The 18796-nt window shown below is 35.6% G+C and overlaps 1 protein-coding gene across 1 annotated transcript in view; it reads right to left on the bottom strand.

Moving 5' to 3' along the window:
- LOC140146750 (E3 ubiquitin-protein ligase znrf2-like) overlaps window positions 1-16904 on the bottom strand; it is a 125443-nt gene extending 108539 nt beyond the window's left edge. Inside the window, 1 exon segment of the mRNA XM_072168624.1 lies at window positions 16321-16904. Coding sequence (XP_072024725.1) covers window positions 16321-16753 — 433 coding nt within the window. The 5' untranslated portion in view covers window positions 16754-16904.
- Window positions 16905-18796: the final 1892 nt, after the last annotated feature.

Raw genomic sequence — 18796 nt, 5'->3', positions numbered from 1 at the left:
CATGCATGATAGTATTTGATTACAATGCATAAAGAGGCTGAGTAATCATTATGAGCCTCCCCTGGGGGTTAAAATTTTCATATGGGATGCCAAATATTGCTTCCCCCCCCTCCCCGGCCTGCCATTAAACCACTTGTTCTCCCCCACCTCAGGCTGCCAAAAAATCTTTACGTCCCTCCTCTTTGAACATGCCAAAAATGTTTTGTTCCCAATTTTGGGCCTATAGGCGTACATGTGTGCGAAAAATTTTTGCATTGAATATTTTGAGTGTTTTTCTAAAGCCTTTTTAGTGTGTTATGCAAAAGGTGCCCCGTATTAAAATGTGTGCTAAAAATTTCTTTTCCCCTCCTCTTGGCATGCCAAAAATTGCTTGCCCCCCCCCCCCCTCCTGGCCCGGGCCCTTGGCCTGCCAAATATTGCTTGTACAACAGTCGCGGCAACCCTCCCACTGCTGACATGCATAGTTCACCCACGTAAACATAATTATCCGGGAATACACAGATCATTCGGCCTGATTCGGGATCAACACTCCCCCCTCCCCCCGGCCTCATAATTATTGCACAGCCCCTAATACACGGATCAACTCAACCCGAATTTGATGCTAAAATTTAAATCACAGAAATCATACTTAGTAGATTCATGGAAGATTACTCTCACATATCCCTGCTATAATGGATGACTACACTATTAAAACAGGGAGAGGATACTGAGCGTCAAAGAATTTAATGACGAACTATGCTCCCCAGGTCTATATGATACCACGTACCACATTGGCAATAATTAGCTACTACGCTAGCACTACGCACTTGCAATACATGTACTGGGTCATAGCGTCGACCTTCATTTTAGACAATCGCCTGGAGGGAAATCGTCTTATATTTGACGCTCTCACCATTTTTTTATCAAAGTGCGCGTGCTCACAATTATCTTAATATAATGCTACAACCCATAATTGATAAAAAAAAATGCATCTACGAGCATTTCTAGTGAAATTGCAATTTATTAAAAGCCAACAAGAAGAATATAAACTTACCTGCTATGGCAACAGATGAATTCAATATACGATCCATCTCGCATGATCACCCCGGCTCACTGCAGGAATTTTTAAGTGCCAAATATGGGGATTTCTGTTCCAAATATGGATCTGCATAATTAGTGAAAGGTCGCGTCAGCCAGTAGCGAGCTGATTTCGCAGTACTATGAATATTTATTATTCCAAATACGGGTTGAAGAATTTGCGATCATGCATAATTATTATTAGTAACGCCCTTTTTAGGGTACAAACCAAAAGATTGATGACGTCCCACGAAACGCCTTTGAGCTGGTTTACCGAGTTACGGGCCGCGGCGCGTGGCCGGGCCGGGGGTTACTTTTCGATCGGGGATGATGATCTGACAGTCATGTCACGACCCGATGTCAAGAGCCGCATATTAAATGTTTCAAGTTAATCATTCGGATCGGGATCAAGATTTTCAACAGTTGAATCAAACCTGGGTTCCCCGCCTGGGTTTTGTAAGCCCTTAACAGGAATTCAAAGTGATTTTTTTTTGGGGGGGAGGGGGTTTTGCCCCAAATTGTCCCCAAAAGTGGAAATTTGTGTAATTTTTGTGGTTTGTCTTGAAAGTCAATCAATCATATAATTATTTCATGATCCCGATTTCATCCATTCATATACGGGGGACATCATCGGACTTGGGGTTTGTTCCCTTAGGATGACAAAAAAACGATGAATTTCCCACGGTACGAAATGCATGTATACGATACTGAACTTGATGTTATCAATGTCAATGGTCGACTCCCTCAAGTAGGCTATCAACGCGAATGGAATGCAATTTGCTTTTATAGGCAAATCCCAGTGGCAAGGTTCTGGGTCACTCTTTTTGTGACTTGTGTTGAAAATTGGTACTATAGGCCTACAGATGGCCCGGCCGGGTAGCAAAATCAACAGAACTTCAAGTAGGGTGGTCTGTTGCATGTTGTTGCCTATAGAAAAGTTAGCATTCGAAAGTCTGCGTGGCACACTCCACGTACAAAATTGTTTCAAGACCCCCCCATCAGTAGTGCTCATGTAGGCCTACCTCATGCAAAGAAAATGCTCAGATGCTAAGTGCTTCCGAAACAGCTGGGGGCGGCCCCAATAATTTTGGTGGCTATAGAAAAGTAGGCCTACCATTGCCAACCTCCCAATAATTTGGGCAGGTGCCATGGCCCCCTTGCCAATCTTATCTTAACATTTGGAGCCCTGGGGCCCACATGGGGCTCTTATATTCCTACAACAATATAATGCTAAAGACCTATTAGTGTTTCAAATCTGAACCTTGTAGCTACTTTATTTGCTGAGAAACGGCCGGCCCTTTGTTTTAACATTCGGGCCTCTGGGGCCCCTAGCTTTGAACATCTGGAGCTAAAATGGGCAAAAAGTCACATCTACAAGTTAAGGCCCATACGTGTTCTACATATGAGCCCTATAGTGCCCCTGTAATTTTCGACCAATCTATTGCCCTTTATTTTCACATTTGGGGCCCAGGGGCTCATAATATAAGATACATGGGGCTCATTTATACTTGCAAATATAGCGTACCCCTAGGGCTATCAGTGCACCAACTCAGGGCCCTGAGGCTATTTTATTTGATGAGAAACAGCATGATTGGTATTTTTACATTTTAGCCCCTGGGGCCCGTGACCTTTGACCTCTGAGGCCAAGATGGGCAAAAGGCGCATCTACAGGGTATGGCCATTACATGCGCCAAATATGAGCTCTAGGACCCTTGTAATTTTGGAGTTAGCCCTGTCAATATGAAGGGTCAGGAGAAGGAGAAGAAGAAGGAGAAGAAGAAGAAGAAGAAGAAGGAGAAGACTAAAGAGCATAAGCAGAATATCTATGCCCTGTTCCACAGGCATAGATAAGGAGAAGACTAAAGAGCATAAGCAGAATATCTATGCCCTGTTGCACAGGCATAGATAAGAAGGAGAAGAAACCAAAGGATAACAATATACCCGTCCATGCTTCGCATGCGGGTATAAAGAGACAGAACAAGCCGACATCCGTCGTCGGCTTGTAAATATAATTGGCATTTACTTCCCCAATTTTTACAGAAAAATATTGAAAAATAAAAGAATGAGATCAATTTAGAAATGTCTGTGCAAGCAGTGCACAGTTGAGCTCCCTGCATGTCTATGGGAGTGTTCTAATCAAGTTGATGGTTCATTGGTCATCCCTACTAATAATATATATATAATGGAGATAATTCCGCAGGTAATCCCGTCACATCTATTCATACATAGTCCTTTTGTTCGCAAGTACATCAATGCATAGATACCGCGTGTTAGTTAATCCGATTATTATGTCACTTCAACAGCGAATAGACCATGTATATAGAAGCTGTGTGTTTTGTTGAAGGGAACTGTATTGTGTTGTAAACTTAAATCATTCTTTTGTCTACCTGTGTTTTCGCGGGATGGTGTAAAACGGGTGATGGAATGCAGTTTAAAATTTCCGCCAAGGCCGAATCATTTCACATTTTGAGTGCATTGTAGCCGGCGGCTACCCAACTAAAGGCTGCTAGTCAGGTGTAGGAATGCGTGAATTTGGATTCCTCTATAGAGGCCCTGCATGTTTTTATCGATTGGGTCCAAACAAAAGATTTGAACTGGTGTCCTTCACCGTAATCATGGCGCAGTGCAGTCCATTCAATCAAATGTTGTCTTCAACCTAAAGTCTGCACAAAAAGTAACGCAGCTTTTATAAACATGCCTATAGCTTCAGATCTAATCATTGTTTTCACAATTATTTCAACATAAAAAGAAAGATGATTTATTTACACGGATTTTGATACCGAATTTGTCCAATTGTGTTCAATATTAACAATACAGCAGTGTTTTAAAGGAAAGATACCTGAATTTAAAAGTTGCAGCTATTTGTATTGATTTGAAGTAAGCGCGAAGATAATAGTGGGCTTTACGCGCTACAGTGCTGGCATAATAACCATTGATCGCTGTAAACTGCAACTTTTAAATTCGGGTTTAACCTCACCATCAACAGATATCTTCATCATCAACATCACCACCCCCCAGTAAAACCATGGATCGTCATCATTATACTATCAATAACTAATGGTGGCCACTAAACCAGCTGTCACAGCCTCCCATCCAGGGCTCCTAGCACAGAAATACATTCATTTTGCACGTACTACGTGCAGTAATCTAAAAACACAAGGGTAAAAACAAGGGTTGAAGATTCAAGTCACATATGTATTTACTTGTACATTGTAATGTTCATTACCGAGTACTTTTTGTGCTGTTCGGGAAAAGTGCTTGGAAGTAATACACATTATGTATATATAAAGGAGGGGGACACTGGGGGAAAAGTTTTGGGGGAGGGGCAAAATCAACAAATTTTGCACAAAATTGCTTCAAAACATAGAATTTTTAGTATTAAAATGTTGGGTTTTTACTTGGGGGAAACTTGGCAGGGGCAAGAGTTCTGACTGGAAAGCATTTGCCCTCCCTCATACCCCCCCCCCCCCTCGGTGCTGCCACTGACTAGGATTTATTCAATATTTTATGTAAATAGACACAAACTTAATTTCAGTGCTTGAATAAAATGGTTCACATAGATCCACCTTGGCTAGGTTCACTTTAGCAAGGTCAAAATATCATATCAACCAAACCTTTTTGCTAAAACACAATAGACAGGTATATAAAGTCTATGAACCCAAAGAAATGGCATTGAAAACCAGTTCAAGATCGACAATTGGATGGTCATAAAAAAGATTGCCCCAATTCTGGTATCATTATATATTTGATTGTATTCTAATATATAGGATTAATCTGTTCTTGTACATTTGAGCAGTTTGAGAGCATGAAAATGTGATTGCATGGCATCACTCATGAGTAAGATTACAGAATACTTAGGCCTAAAAAAATTGTTTGATTGGTGTAACATAAAAAAAATTGGGGTCGGTCGGTAATTTTTTATTTTTTATTTTTTTACACACATTTTATGCTGTAAATTGCTTTTTTTCTTTCTTTTTTTAATTTTAGGTTTAAAAAATAAAATAAAAAAAGTCTAGGGTTGGGCCTATTTTTAGGGTCGGTCGGGTTACGCCAATTAAACAATTTTTTTAGGCCTTATAAAGGGGCATTCAGAGATGTTGTATATTTTTTCTGGGATTCTGAACTGATAAATAATCCATATCTATAATTCTACATTACCATGTGTAACCGTTGTGTTTGAAAGTTTGTACATGTATGTATTTCATGAGAAATTAGAGATATTAAAAAATTATCGGATCCGAGAATTTGATGCGCAAAGGACTACTCCAGGGTTCGATTTAACTTGTGTCGCGGAGCAAAATGCTCCCCATTTTGGACAGCCTGCTACACAAATTTCAGTTTGTATAACAATTTTTTACAATGTGAACATATACTGCGCCAATAAAGTATCCTAACACTTGGAAAAATAATCAAAATTTCCAAACTGAGCAATATCGGGGTAAATTTGGTTTTTTAATAGATGCACTATCTAATCCTGCACATTATGGTATTTACCATGTGTAACCGTTGTGTTTGAAAGTTTGTACATGTACATTTTCACGGTAAAGGGTGTAACTTTGGATTTTTAACATTTTGATCCGTAGTGTTCTAATAAAGCCACAGAATTCCATGATTTTTGGCCACATAAGTCATCTAGTTAGCAGCTACCTTGGGTAGCATAATCATCTTCGGGAGTTACTGCGTTCAGTTTTAGCAGGTTTAAATGTATCTAATATTGCCATTTTGAAAAACTATAAAAACAGTAACATTTTTGTAAAACCCTGTGTTTTCTTCAGTTAGTTCATGGATAATTTTTCTTATCCTGAAAGTACGGTCATATGTTCAGTAAACACTGCCACATTAGATTTAATTGAATACCTAATTGGAAGAAGGGCCCAACTCCAATTTTTTCCAAAAATGAGTTAGACCCAGCATTTTATTGCCAGCACACTGTTCTTCCTTGTGTGTAAAAGATGAGCCAAAATCCACTCTCTAAATAGTCTTCCGCGTACACTTAATCATGCTTTTCATGGAAGAAAGGCCCAACTCCATGGAGTTGGGCCCTTCTTCCACAAATATTGGGTTAAAGAGGAATTTTGTTCATCCATGAAATCTGCTTTTCACTACAATACACTTTCTTGCTAACATATTACATGCTTCTATTTGTGCAATTAATGGATAATTACCAAATTTCTGTAGCTATTTAGAACACATCTGCTTACGGAACTGGCACTTGCAGTATATTAGTGGAAGAAGGGCCCAACTCCAGCTCGTATTAAGACCTGTACCGTTGCCATGGAAACATCATATATAATTTCGAATGTATATAATACTATATGTTCATGTATTAAAGGTCCCTGAAGATGAAAACATTCTGTCTATAAAACTTTTCCAAATATTACGTTTTTTCTTAATATCTCAAAAACAGTTTTAATGGAGTTGGGCCCTTCTTCCACTCAGGTATTCAATTGTGAACAGCCCTGTATTTTTGAGAACCGGACTTGAGATTTGTCGCTTCGAGGTTTCATTTTCCGTTAACAATTGTTAACAAACTTTGTGGGTATAGCTTTGGTTCATAATTCTTGGTTATTTCTTCACTTCTTCTTGATTCATAACAGTTGATATCTTAACTTGAAATGGGTACAACAAAAATTAGTCGATTTGCAAGCTTTTAAAATTTTTATAAAATCTTGACTTCAAAGAGCCGCTTTTCCGTTAACTTTTTGAAGCCTCCGAAACAAACTGTTCAGCAAGCTTGGGCAAATATAAATAAAAGAGCTCATCCAATCTATTTATCAAAATGTAGCAAAGTAGATCCTCAAGTCACTTGTTTTTAAATCGTGGAGATATATATCACCGTTTGAAAATGGGACCCAATACAAACTTTCCGTTAACAATTGAAGCCTCCGAAACAAATGAAGCCTCCGAAACAACAATAAGGTTAATTATCATCTATGCATATCTAAATTGGTGTGTTCCATATTGATATCTGCATTGTAATTGTTACATGATATGTGCAGAATGTCATAAATTTTAAAAAATTTGATATTATGGTTAATGTTTGAAAAATATACTGATACCCAAGAAAGTCCGTTTCGGAGGCTTCACATGCAAATAACACCATACTTAACAAATGGGTGAAAAAATTACCATGTTATAAATCTACAATATCTGCCGCATAGCAAGGGTAGCGCTAGGTCCAAAAGCTCGGGGGTCCCTGGGGACCCCCGAGCTAACAGAAAATGCAAAAATGGGGGGTCCCTAAAGAAATATCGGGGGTCCCAACTATTGTCTAGCCAATTAAATCTATTTGTGAGATACCATACTATTTTTTTTGGGGGGGGCAGGGGGTTTATTAAATATTATTGTATTTTTTTGTTTGTTCTTTCATTCTTTTTTCTTTCTTTTCTTTCTTTTTTTTTTCTTTCTTTTTTTTCTTTTTTTTTTTTTCTTTCTTTTTTTTCTTTCTTTTCTTTTTTTTTTTTTTTTTTTTTTTTTCTTTTTCTTTTTTCTTTCTTTCTTTCTTTTTTTCTTTCTTTCTTTTTCTTTTTTTTTTTTTCTTTTTTTTTTTTTAATTTTCTTTTTTATTTCAATCAAATTAGTATAATTACCTAATATTTCCCGCCCGCCACTGCCTGCCCAATAATACTTTTAATACTGCCCTCAATTGTCGGTATTTGCCAGTAAACAATGGCAGCCATAGCCAGAGATCTCGCCATATTTTCGCGATATCACGGCTGTGTTGCTGTCAAAATTTTCACTCACAAAGCAGTATTACTGTGCATAATATTAATTATTGAAGTAAATTAGGCCATAATTTGGTATTTCAGGTGTTCAGTTGCTTCGAAAATGATGTGCATAATGCAAGTTGAGGAAACTTTTGAGCCTAGTTTTATGAAACCTGGATATAGAAAACAACATGTGGGAATTTTTGTTGCGTACGACGGGACGCAATAACTCACTGCTTTTGCAATATTCATGCGTGAGATTCGGGTTTTGGTGGGTCCGGGACGCAAAAACGCAGCCTAGCGCGACCCTTGCCGCATAGAATCATTGATTCAATACACACAAGAAAATAACAGCTTAGATGATCCCAACAGTGTTGTTTTCAAAAAAACTACTTCTGCAATGTTTAACCATTGTTAACATGAAGCCTCGAAACAAAAAAAAAAATTACTTGCTGTGATAATTTAATTTTTGTCACAACTGAAATTCAATACTTAGAAGCAAAGCATGAAAATTGGTAATTGTGATATTTTGTACCTATTTTTTCATGTCAACTTGTAGTAGTTAGCCAAATATTTTACTTTTATGATCACCTGTGTTGTTAACTGAAGCCTCCGAAACACAACTCGCTTGAATTGCCAATTCTAAAAAATAACTCCAATTTCTGTGAAACTTGGCTGGGAGGTTCCTTTCATCAAGTAGTATTTGTACATGAAGTTAGACATTCAAATTATTTTAGGAACCCAATTAAAACTTTAAAAATATGTTTAAGGTTGGGAAATTTCCATTGCAAATGACCCTTGATGTTAAAAATTTTCAAAATTGCAATTACAAACATAGCAATATGGTATAAAATTTAACTTATATCTGTTGACTTACTTTGGAATGGGATTTCACATGTATTCCAGCTTTCATGTCATAATTTTCTGAGCTTATGTAAAATACATTTTTTCTTAGATTTTAACCAAAATGTTATGGAAATGACAAATTTTTTATCAGAAATCAAAAGGTTTAAGCCTTGAAACATTATTTTACTGGAATTTAAGTTGCTTCTATACATGATTACAGTAAACAGAAACATATTTAAGTGGTTTGAAATTTTGACCCTAAAAATCAAAAGTTACACCCTTTACTGTGAAAATGACCGTATGTATTTCATGAGAAATTCGAGATATTAAAAAATTATCGGATCCGAGAATTTGATGCGCAAAGGACTACTCCAGGGTTCGATTTAACTTGTGTCGCGGAGCAAAATGCTCCCCATTTTGGACAGCCTGCTACACAAATTTCAGCTTGTATAGCAATTTTTTACAATGTGAACATATACTGCGCCAATAAAGTATCCTAACACTTGGAAAAATAATCAAAATTTCCAAACTGAGCAATATCGGGGTAAATTTGGTTTTTTAATAGATGCACTATCTAATCCTGCACATTATGACACCACATTGAATCCAATGTGACTTCAAAAAGCAAAGTTACAAGCATTTGATTAGACGAATAATCATTTTGCTCTCACCAAATGCTAAAAATCATGCTCTCACCCAATGACCCCATATTTTTTACATTTCGCTCTCACTGAATACCCCTTATTGTGAAAGTGTCAGCCGTCAGCCCTACACCTACATGTACACATCCATTTAAAATTGAAGTCCCCCCGGTGGATAACCCATCACTTGAAAACTGATGGGAACCAATCATTTTGATACAGCTTGTAATGTGAACAACATGTACATGTACAACTAACAACTGCACACATCACATAATTTATTGAAATATAAAGTAAAGACTGTTGTTATGTCCAGGTGTATAAACATTTCATTTTCCCAAATCACACAACACACAAAGAAACCCAGAAATTATCATCCAAATGACATGTGTTCCTTGTGTAACCATGGCATAACAAAGCTTACCAAACAACAGTTACTTTTATCACTTATCAAACAAAAACACTATCTAGCGGAAGACACACCTGTGTGAATGGGCTATAGTCATGATAGTGTATAAAGTTAACCAGACTGTACAAAAATAACTGCATTGGAGTAGTCAAAGACCAATAAAACTTTTGGGAAAAACATCAGGAGAGTCACACCTTTTGCTTGTTTGTTTTTTGGTAGATTACCGCCTTTTCATTTAACACCTACACCTAAATGTAATCCGCCCAAAAGTTGCCTGCATAGACCACTTGACATCACTGTTTATCAACAAAGGCGAGGGACTGGTCTATCGTTATGCTTGAACGAGCCGCTACACTGTTCAATGGCTTTCTAGCATTTCTTGTACTATGTGGCGGGCGATTAAAAATGCACATGCCCTTAGCAAACTACGTTGAGTACGCACACTGCAGGGCAAAGAACAATGGAAATTGCCATAATTCGCGCGCATACATGTACTGCCGGGCAATGACGTCACATGCCAAGTGGTCTATAGGGTGGTAAATCATGGCAAATCATGTGAGGAGACAACAAGCTAGTATTTACATGGAGGGCTATCACTTTTAAGATACGCGATTCTTGAGCAAAAACAGGGGCGAAATTAATACTGCCATTTTCAAGCTTCAAAATAAGCAGGCACCCAGGACTGAGCCATTTACCCAATGGTCATAAAATTTTTGGCTCCTGGTGCACAGTCCACACCAAAATCATATGAACCAGGCTTTTTTTTAATAGAGCCTGGTAGTTGCAGGTTTTGTGTGCAATTTAAATTTAAATGACTCTTTTAGCTCTTTAAAAATGGCTCCTGGTTCACTAGATGATCTCAGGACCAGGTGCTGCTTTTTCCAAATGTCTGGCTCCTGGTCCAGATCTGCTTTATATTTTGAGGCTTGGCCATTTTCCTCATTTTAAAAAGCCAAATTTATGCAAAATTATGCAAAAACACCTAATGAAAATTTTAATGACTATTGACTACCCCTTCAAATGCAATTTATAGACAATTAGACAATTTAAATTTGTATACATTCGCGGGGATCACTGAACAGGCCATTTTGATCAACTTTATTTAAAAGCTACCGAAAATAGGGATGAAAGTCCTTTAGGCCAATTACAATTGATTCTTAGTTTCCTGTTTCCCGCCCGCGTCCAAAGTAGAGAATTGCAAAATATTTAATTATTTAATTATTATTTTGGATTTTCTCTTTTAAAATAACTTTTAATGATTTCCATAACTACTTTCTGACTTTGATCATATCATCTATAATGATGAATAAACAAAGAACATAACTCTACCATTACTTATGTATAAAATCAAAAAAAGTTGTAAAATAATTAAATGCATGTTCCTTGTCAAAACGGGTTGATGTAGGTTGCGACTACTTGGTTTAAAATAAAGAAAATAAAAGATAATTAATAATTAAAAGTCACCTCATCCCTTGTTTTCAACCATGAAACAGGAAACTAAGAATTAATTGTGAAGGGCCATAAGGCCGGTATGATATCTATGACAACAAAACATATAAAACAAAAGATATAACAATTAGTTGAACCCAAACAATGACACATCACAGTCTGTGGACACATGTGATCAACATCAAAAGGAACAAACCTGTTATTAAATTCACCTTTGTACTGCATCCAGAGTTGCCAAACCTACAATTTAGTAGCCCATTTGGGTGACTTTAGACAATTTTGAGAGCTGCCACTCGATGACCAGTATTTCCAGTCCCATAGAAACCAATGATTGGAAAATGATGGGCACTCACTATGATCACAATGGCCTCATCCCAATGGTATATTTCAATAACCCTATTTTTAAAAACAATCATAGTGCAAAATTTGACCAAGGTGCAGAGTATGAGTTTTTGTACACACAATTTCAAAGGTCATTCAAAAAAAAATTCATGAAAAGACGATACAAAAATTGAAACACTGCAAAAATGGTGTAATTTAATCCTTTTAAGATTGGGGAAAAATTGAACCAAAAGAGCAGAATTGTGCAACAACAACAACAAAATAAATAAAAATTGCCCCTACTTGTATAATAGGAATATGGTTGTGAAACGCAGGTGGCACACCTCATCAACAACAAAAATTACATAAACAATGTACTAAACAAATACAATAATTTGTTAAAATTGTAAACAATTTAGCAAACAGTTTGCAAGCTGTCACACTGCACCAGTGAATAAAAACTCAATTCGACCAATTGAACCCACTGTGAATTGAACCAGTGTATCTACAAAACAGGTCACATGCAACAACAATGGCAGATCTAGCCCATTTGGATTCTGACCAAACTATTGTTTAAAAAACAAATATTGTATAATCATAAACAATTTGTCCACAGATATATTGTGTTCCAATATGTGATTTGACTTGCTGCTGATAATCACATGGTTGGTGTGTGTGTGTGTCCAGGGTTGCCTGCCAAAATTGTTCCACCCAAATTGTGCCAAATCAACCAACCATACATGGTACATGTATACACCCAAAAAAAATTCTTTTTTCCATGAGACGGAAAACTATTGGAAACTGTGCAGTAAATGTTGAAAAGTTGACTTTTGTCCCTCTAAAAAATTAATCAACTATCAGAACTATTCAAAAGTATGTCAGAGGAAAGAAGTGAGGTTACTTTTTAAAACTCCCAATTGGGCTCACAAACCACCTGTTTGGTAAACACTGTCTGTCATGCCATGCTTGTTGTGACTGCTCAGTATGCCCTTGACCATGACCCATATCTTTTCAAGTACAAATTATGTGAGTTTGATCATGGTTTGATCATGTACCACACCAGACAGTACTACCACTGTACCACTACATGTACCACTGGTATCAGATTGTTTCATGCATTTTTCAGGATCTGTTTTTTCTATGCTTCTCTCCAACTAAGTTTGTAAATGTTCCACGGTCTGAATTTCGGAGTGATCAGAGAATCGATTCTCGCAAAGATTCTCGTAAACAGATTTGCGTGAATCAAAGTTGATTCCCACAAACGTTTGTAGTTTACACAGAAGTTGATTTAGCGAGGATCAAATGATTCCCGCAAATTTATTCTGCAAGAATCAAGATTGATTCTTGCACTGTGAAACGAAATTCTGACCCTGTTGTTCCAATGCATTACATGTACCTGGCTCAAAATATGCTAAGGTGTCATATTATAGCCATATATTTTGACATCTTTTTTTAAAAATAATAATTATAGAAATGGAATATTTGCTAGTTTAGTGGCAAGTTTAGGTAGTAAAGACATAGCATACACAATTTAAGTAAAATCCTTTCACTCTAAATAATAAAATAAATAAAAAATAGCTGTAAAAATGCCTATTTTTACACTTTTATTTGTAACATGCCAAGAGACGCCTTTTTTCAACAGCTTTTAATTGTTTTTATGGATCCTTATAGAAATTCATGTGACCTGTTTCCCAAAATGGTGCAGTAAACCAATCAAAAAAAACAGAAAGAGGCATTATGAATTATAAGTTAACAGATCAAAAAAGGATTTAAAAGTTTGCCTTTATGTATGTTACTATTGTCTGTCAAACTTTTGATTGATTTTGAAGTCCCTCAGTTTTTTATAAACAAAGACTTGAAGCATAAACTAAAGGGTAAATCTATTGTAAATAACTTCATTTCTCCATATTATAATCAATTTGTAAGTGGCTGCCATCTTTTTTGAACATATAACAATTTTAAAATTTTTCTTGAAATGTCTGTCAAATAGTAACATACGCAAGACGGTGCTGTAATTCCTGCTAAACTAGGGTGATACAGCTAATTATGCTACATGACATAGCATTTAGCTCCACCTAGCTTTGTGGCACTATCACTTTGTGAGGAGAAGCTTTTTTGATGACACAATCCATTGTTAAGTGTTGTCTGTCAAACATTTGTACGCAAGTAACATACGCAAGATTTGTATGTGTCTGTCAAAAGTAACATACGCAATACGCTTAAAAAAATTAAAAATCACTTGATGTTCACATTATGATGATAGTTTAGAGTTAAACATGTGATTTATAAACTGCATGTGATCTTTATTCAATTTCCCATCTTGAACTACTGTTTTTGCCAAATTATTATTCTGTATGTTACATTTGACAGACATCTTATGTATGTTATGGCTTGACAGACACACATATTTTATTTATAACAATTTATCCTCCTTATTGTAATATTTGGACACATTTTTTCCACAATCAGTTGCTGTAGGTCCTACACCTAAATAACCACAAAATACCTTATGTAATACTTTATAAATTTTTATTTGATTGCAGAAAATCATCAAAATTGTGTCTTTCAAATATAACGTACGCAAGTGCTAGAAATTTAAATTTGTGAAGTAAATGGTCTATAACTTATCTTTCTTTTTAGTGTATTATGAACGATATATGTGCATACTATAATTTAAACCTGGTTGGAGACCAAAAGAAAAGAGCTGGAAAAATAATTGTGTGTTACACTTTTATGACACCTTAGCTTAATATTTTGAGCCACCTCTGATTCATTTTGGTTTAATTGCAATAATTATGCAAACTTGAGTGGTTTTGTGTTAATTCTTATTGTAGGCCTATACAGGCCTATCTTTTGGTTTGAATATGTAGGCTGCAGATAATTTTATTATGTACTGCTAGCCCTATTAAAAAAGTATAATATAATATTTTTAAAAACAGCATTTGTCAAATTGTCAGCAGTGCAGTCCTTCATTTCTGAAAATAGCAGGAGCTCAGTTAGTCAATCTCCTATGTGTACTGAGGAGGAGCTTGACAAGGAACTCAATTATATACCGTTTACAACCATTACATTAGGTACATATACAAATTGGGGATGATTGTTTTTATTTTTAAATTCAAGTACTAGCCCCTCCTCGGTATACATGTAAGCCCACCTCATTTTTGAAGTGAAATCTGCATTCTAGGGGGGTGGGCTTAAATACCAGAGTGGTTACGATAATATCAATATTAAACCATAGGATTTTCAAGAAGTGAGGAGCTCAATATTAAAATTGAGCTCCTGAAGTGAGCTCCTCAAAAATGAAGGTCTGCAGTGTCAAGACATTGATCACATGTGTGCATGACGATAATGTGTGCAGTTATTGATTACCATACACCAATGTGTACACTGTGCTATAGAAACCTCATTCACATCTGGCATGAATATTAGATACCCTTCTTGTCAACATTGATTGCTCTTTAAATTTAGCAATTGCACACGCATCCAGTCATTGCCAGTACTCCCAGTACCGGTACTCAAAGAAGAAAGCAAAGCCAGGACTTTTTCAGTGGGAGGGGGGTAGGGCTGGTATCTGTACCGTTTTTTAATGTCGACATGTCGATATAATTCATATACCAACGTTGGCAATGCGTCGACATAAAAAAATTCTTTAAATTTTTTTTTTTTTTTTAATTTTCAAAAAATATTTTTGGCCAGAAAAGCAAGTTATAGGCCCAAAATGACTTGTTATTCAAGGTTGGAAACCAGAGAAATACTGCAGAGAAATACTGCTAGCTACTCAAAAAAAAAAAAAATACCAATTTTTTTTTTTTTAACAAAGTTGGATAAAGTTGTAAATTTTAATTACTTTTGCTTCTATTGAACAGCTAGCAATTCATACTAATTCAATGTGTCCCTGACTGTTCAATAGAAGCAAAGGTACGGTAATCAAAATGTACAACATTATCCAAACTTGGCATTTTGTCAGGATACGTGCCGATGTCGACATTATGTCGACATGGCATGTCGATGCCGGTCTTGGGGGGAGGCACACAACTTTACAAAAATGGTCAGAAATGGGCTAAATGTATGGGCAATCAGTATCCTGCATGGGGCAAGTCCGGCAAGAGCATTGCTCCTCCCTCCCTTGGTTATGTCTGTATTCAGCATTACATTGGCAGAGTTTTTATAATAGGCCTATGTATGAGTAATATCATGGGAACTCGTGCTAGACTTTTGGGCATCCTTTTACAAACTTTATGCTCCAGTTTTGAAACTCATTTGAGTGGAACCGTTAATTTTTTTATTTTAATACCCAACATTCATGGCCTACAGACAATTTTACATGTTACATAGGTTGCAACAGTCTGACCCGGCCTACTTTTATAATTTTGATGTAAGATTTTGTCTGTACCATATCAGATTGCTGTCAGCTTTCCCGTTCCCAATCAGCTTTGCGATTTGTGCACTTGTAAGATGAAGGGGAAACTAACTGTTGCACTCAATGGGGGAAACATTTTTTTTTTTGGTATTTTACTCTTTTTATGATAAATAAATTTTAAAAAAAAAATTTAAAATTTAACCCCAACCGGTCCGTGCCGGCTACCCTCGATCAGCAGGGATGTCCCCACATGAGAGTTTTAATGATTATTTCCATTTCAATTTTCAGATTTATAATTGACTTTTTTATGAAAATAATGAAAGTTTTGGTCAAATTGAAAAGGTGATGCGGGCGGGTGACTGACGGGAAACTAATAATTTCATTACATTTACATAGGCCTTAAACACATACATAACATTGACATTGTAAACACATACCGGTACACCGCACCTGTTAGAACTCCCGGTTTGAGCCGGGAGTTTCAATTTATTGGAACTGAGTACAAATGTACATCTTGAAACAAAAACTCACCTTGTAGAAGGGCAGGAGCAAAGATATGTGCTGGTAAACCTGGTAAACTTTGTGGATGTAATGATGGAAAAGTCCTACCCCTACTTCGTGGGGGCTGTGCAAATGGTCCCCCATCTTCGGAACTATCGTCCGAATCATGTAACGACAGTACATTTATATTGGGCGACGAAGTGCCCGGTATATTCAAGGCTTGTCCATTTTGTGAGTTACTACTACTACTACCTCCAACATGTACTAGTGAAGTTGCACGATTTCTTTGTCCCCCACTGGAAGAAGTAGCATAACTGGCACTGTATGATCCATGGCCATTCCCCATAGAAAGTACTGCGCCATTCGTTGATGAACCAGCGACTGAATTTGGGTCGCTACCTGCTGTTACAGGTCCCCCGTAGTTCGTTCTCACTCTGGGTCCAGAACTCACTTTCTGACCCATTCTTGTACCCTATATAACACGGAGTATAATATAATCCAATATATGAGAAAATCTGCAATTTCATGTGATGACAAAATTAGGAAAGAATCCAAAATAAATATCCGGGTGGTGGTCCTCGTAACAAATTCTGTCTGATCTCCGCCATGTTGACCCCTTACTAATGTTTTGAGTGTTGCCGGTTCGATGTCAATTGAAGCTGAATGGGGCTTTAAAAATCACAAAATCACAAGCACTGAAACCAGAACAATGAACAAAGGCAAGTCAGCATGACAAGGTATAAAATATTATACGTTTGTTTACATAGTAGACCTTCAACCTTTAACAAGAAAGATAAATTTTGGTTCAAGGAAAACAATTTATTGTGATGTAAGTTAAAAGGACAAATTGACACAAAGGTTACACTTGAAAAATCGGTCAAAGTTATGACTCGACCTTGCATGCCATCTCCTGTCCATGCATTTTGTGTGCTTTAATTAATTATTCATCGTTCATTGAAACATTTATTCATTCATTAATCTCATTCCTTTATTCATCTCATCTCATTCATAGTTTTATTCATTTTATTCATTTCATGGTGTGTTTGTTTGTTATTTCATTTCATTTCATTTCATTTCATTTCATTTCATTTCATTTCATTTCATTTCATTTCATTTGTTTCATTTCATTTCATTTCATTGATGTCAATCATTTCATTTCATTTGTTTCACACAAAGAGGTTACATGCATCAAGGTCGGCATTGAAACATTCATTCATTCATCTCATTTATAGATTCATTCATTTCATTGATGTCATTTTTTTCATTTTATTTCATTTCATTTCATTTCATTTCATTTCATTTCATTTCATTTCATTTCATTTCATTTCATTTCATTTCATTCATAGTTTCATTAATTTCATTAATTTCATTTCATTTAATTTCATTTCAAGATCATTTCATTTCATAGTTTCATTTCTTTCACTCATTTCATATTCATTTCATTTCATTTCATTCATAGTTTCATTCATTTCATTCATTTCATTTCATTCATTTTAATTTCATTCCTTTCACTCATTTCATTCCGTTTCATTTCGTTTCATTTCATTTCATTTCATTTCATTTCATTTCATTTCATTTCATTTCAAGATAATTTCATTTCATAGTTTCATTCCTTTCACTCATTTCATTCATTTCATTTCGATTCGTTTCATTTCATTTCATTTCGTTTCGTTTCGTTTCATTTCATTTCAAGATCGTTTCATTTCAGTTTCATTCCTTTCACTCATTTCGTTTCGTTTCGTTTCATTTAATTTCATTTCAAGATCATTTCATTTCATAGTTTCATTCCTTTCACTCATTTCATTCATTTCATTTCGTTTCATTTCGTTTCGTTTCGTTTCGTTTCGTTTCGTTTCGTTTCATTTCATTTCATTTCATTTCATTTCATTTCATTTCATTTCTTCATAGTTTTATTTAATTTCATTCATTTTGTTTCATTTCATTATAGCATTTCACTTTTCATATCATTTCATCATTCAGTCGTGGCATAGTTTCATTCATTTTCATTTAATTCATGCAACATTATATATTTATTTATTATTTATTTATTTAGTTATTTATTTATTTATTTATTTATTTATTTATTTATTTATTTATTTATTTATTTATTCATTCATTCATTCATTCATTTATTTATTTGTTTATTTATTTATTTATTTATTCCTGCTATATTATCTCTGTTCATCATCTTGTTTAAATTTCAATAAATATGCAAACTTAGTTCTTTTAATTTAATTTAATTTATATTATCTCGTATAAAATGTTTGATTTTATTGTAAGGGCAATCCTTCAATTTATTGGTCTGTTCAGTGTTGTTAGGCCTATATGTTATTATACTTTTTTATTGTTGTTGTTTGTTTGCTTGTTTGTTTGTTTTTGTTTTGTTTTTTGTATTTGTATCGCTTGGAATATCAATAAATCAAATAAAACCAAACTTATCAAATCATGCAATCTTTCTTTATTATTTCTGTCATTTTCTTTCTTTCCGTCTATTTCCTTCCTATGC

Source organism: Amphiura filiformis, chromosome 2, assembly GCF_039555335.1.
Source record: "Amphiura filiformis chromosome 2, Afil_fr2py, whole genome shotgun sequence".
Taxonomy (NCBI): Eukaryota; Metazoa; Echinodermata; class Ophiuroidea; order Amphilepidida; family Amphiuridae; genus Amphiura; species Amphiura filiformis.
The sequence above is the reverse complement of the archived record's forward strand: the minus strand, read 5'-3'. Positions and strand labels throughout refer to the sequence as shown.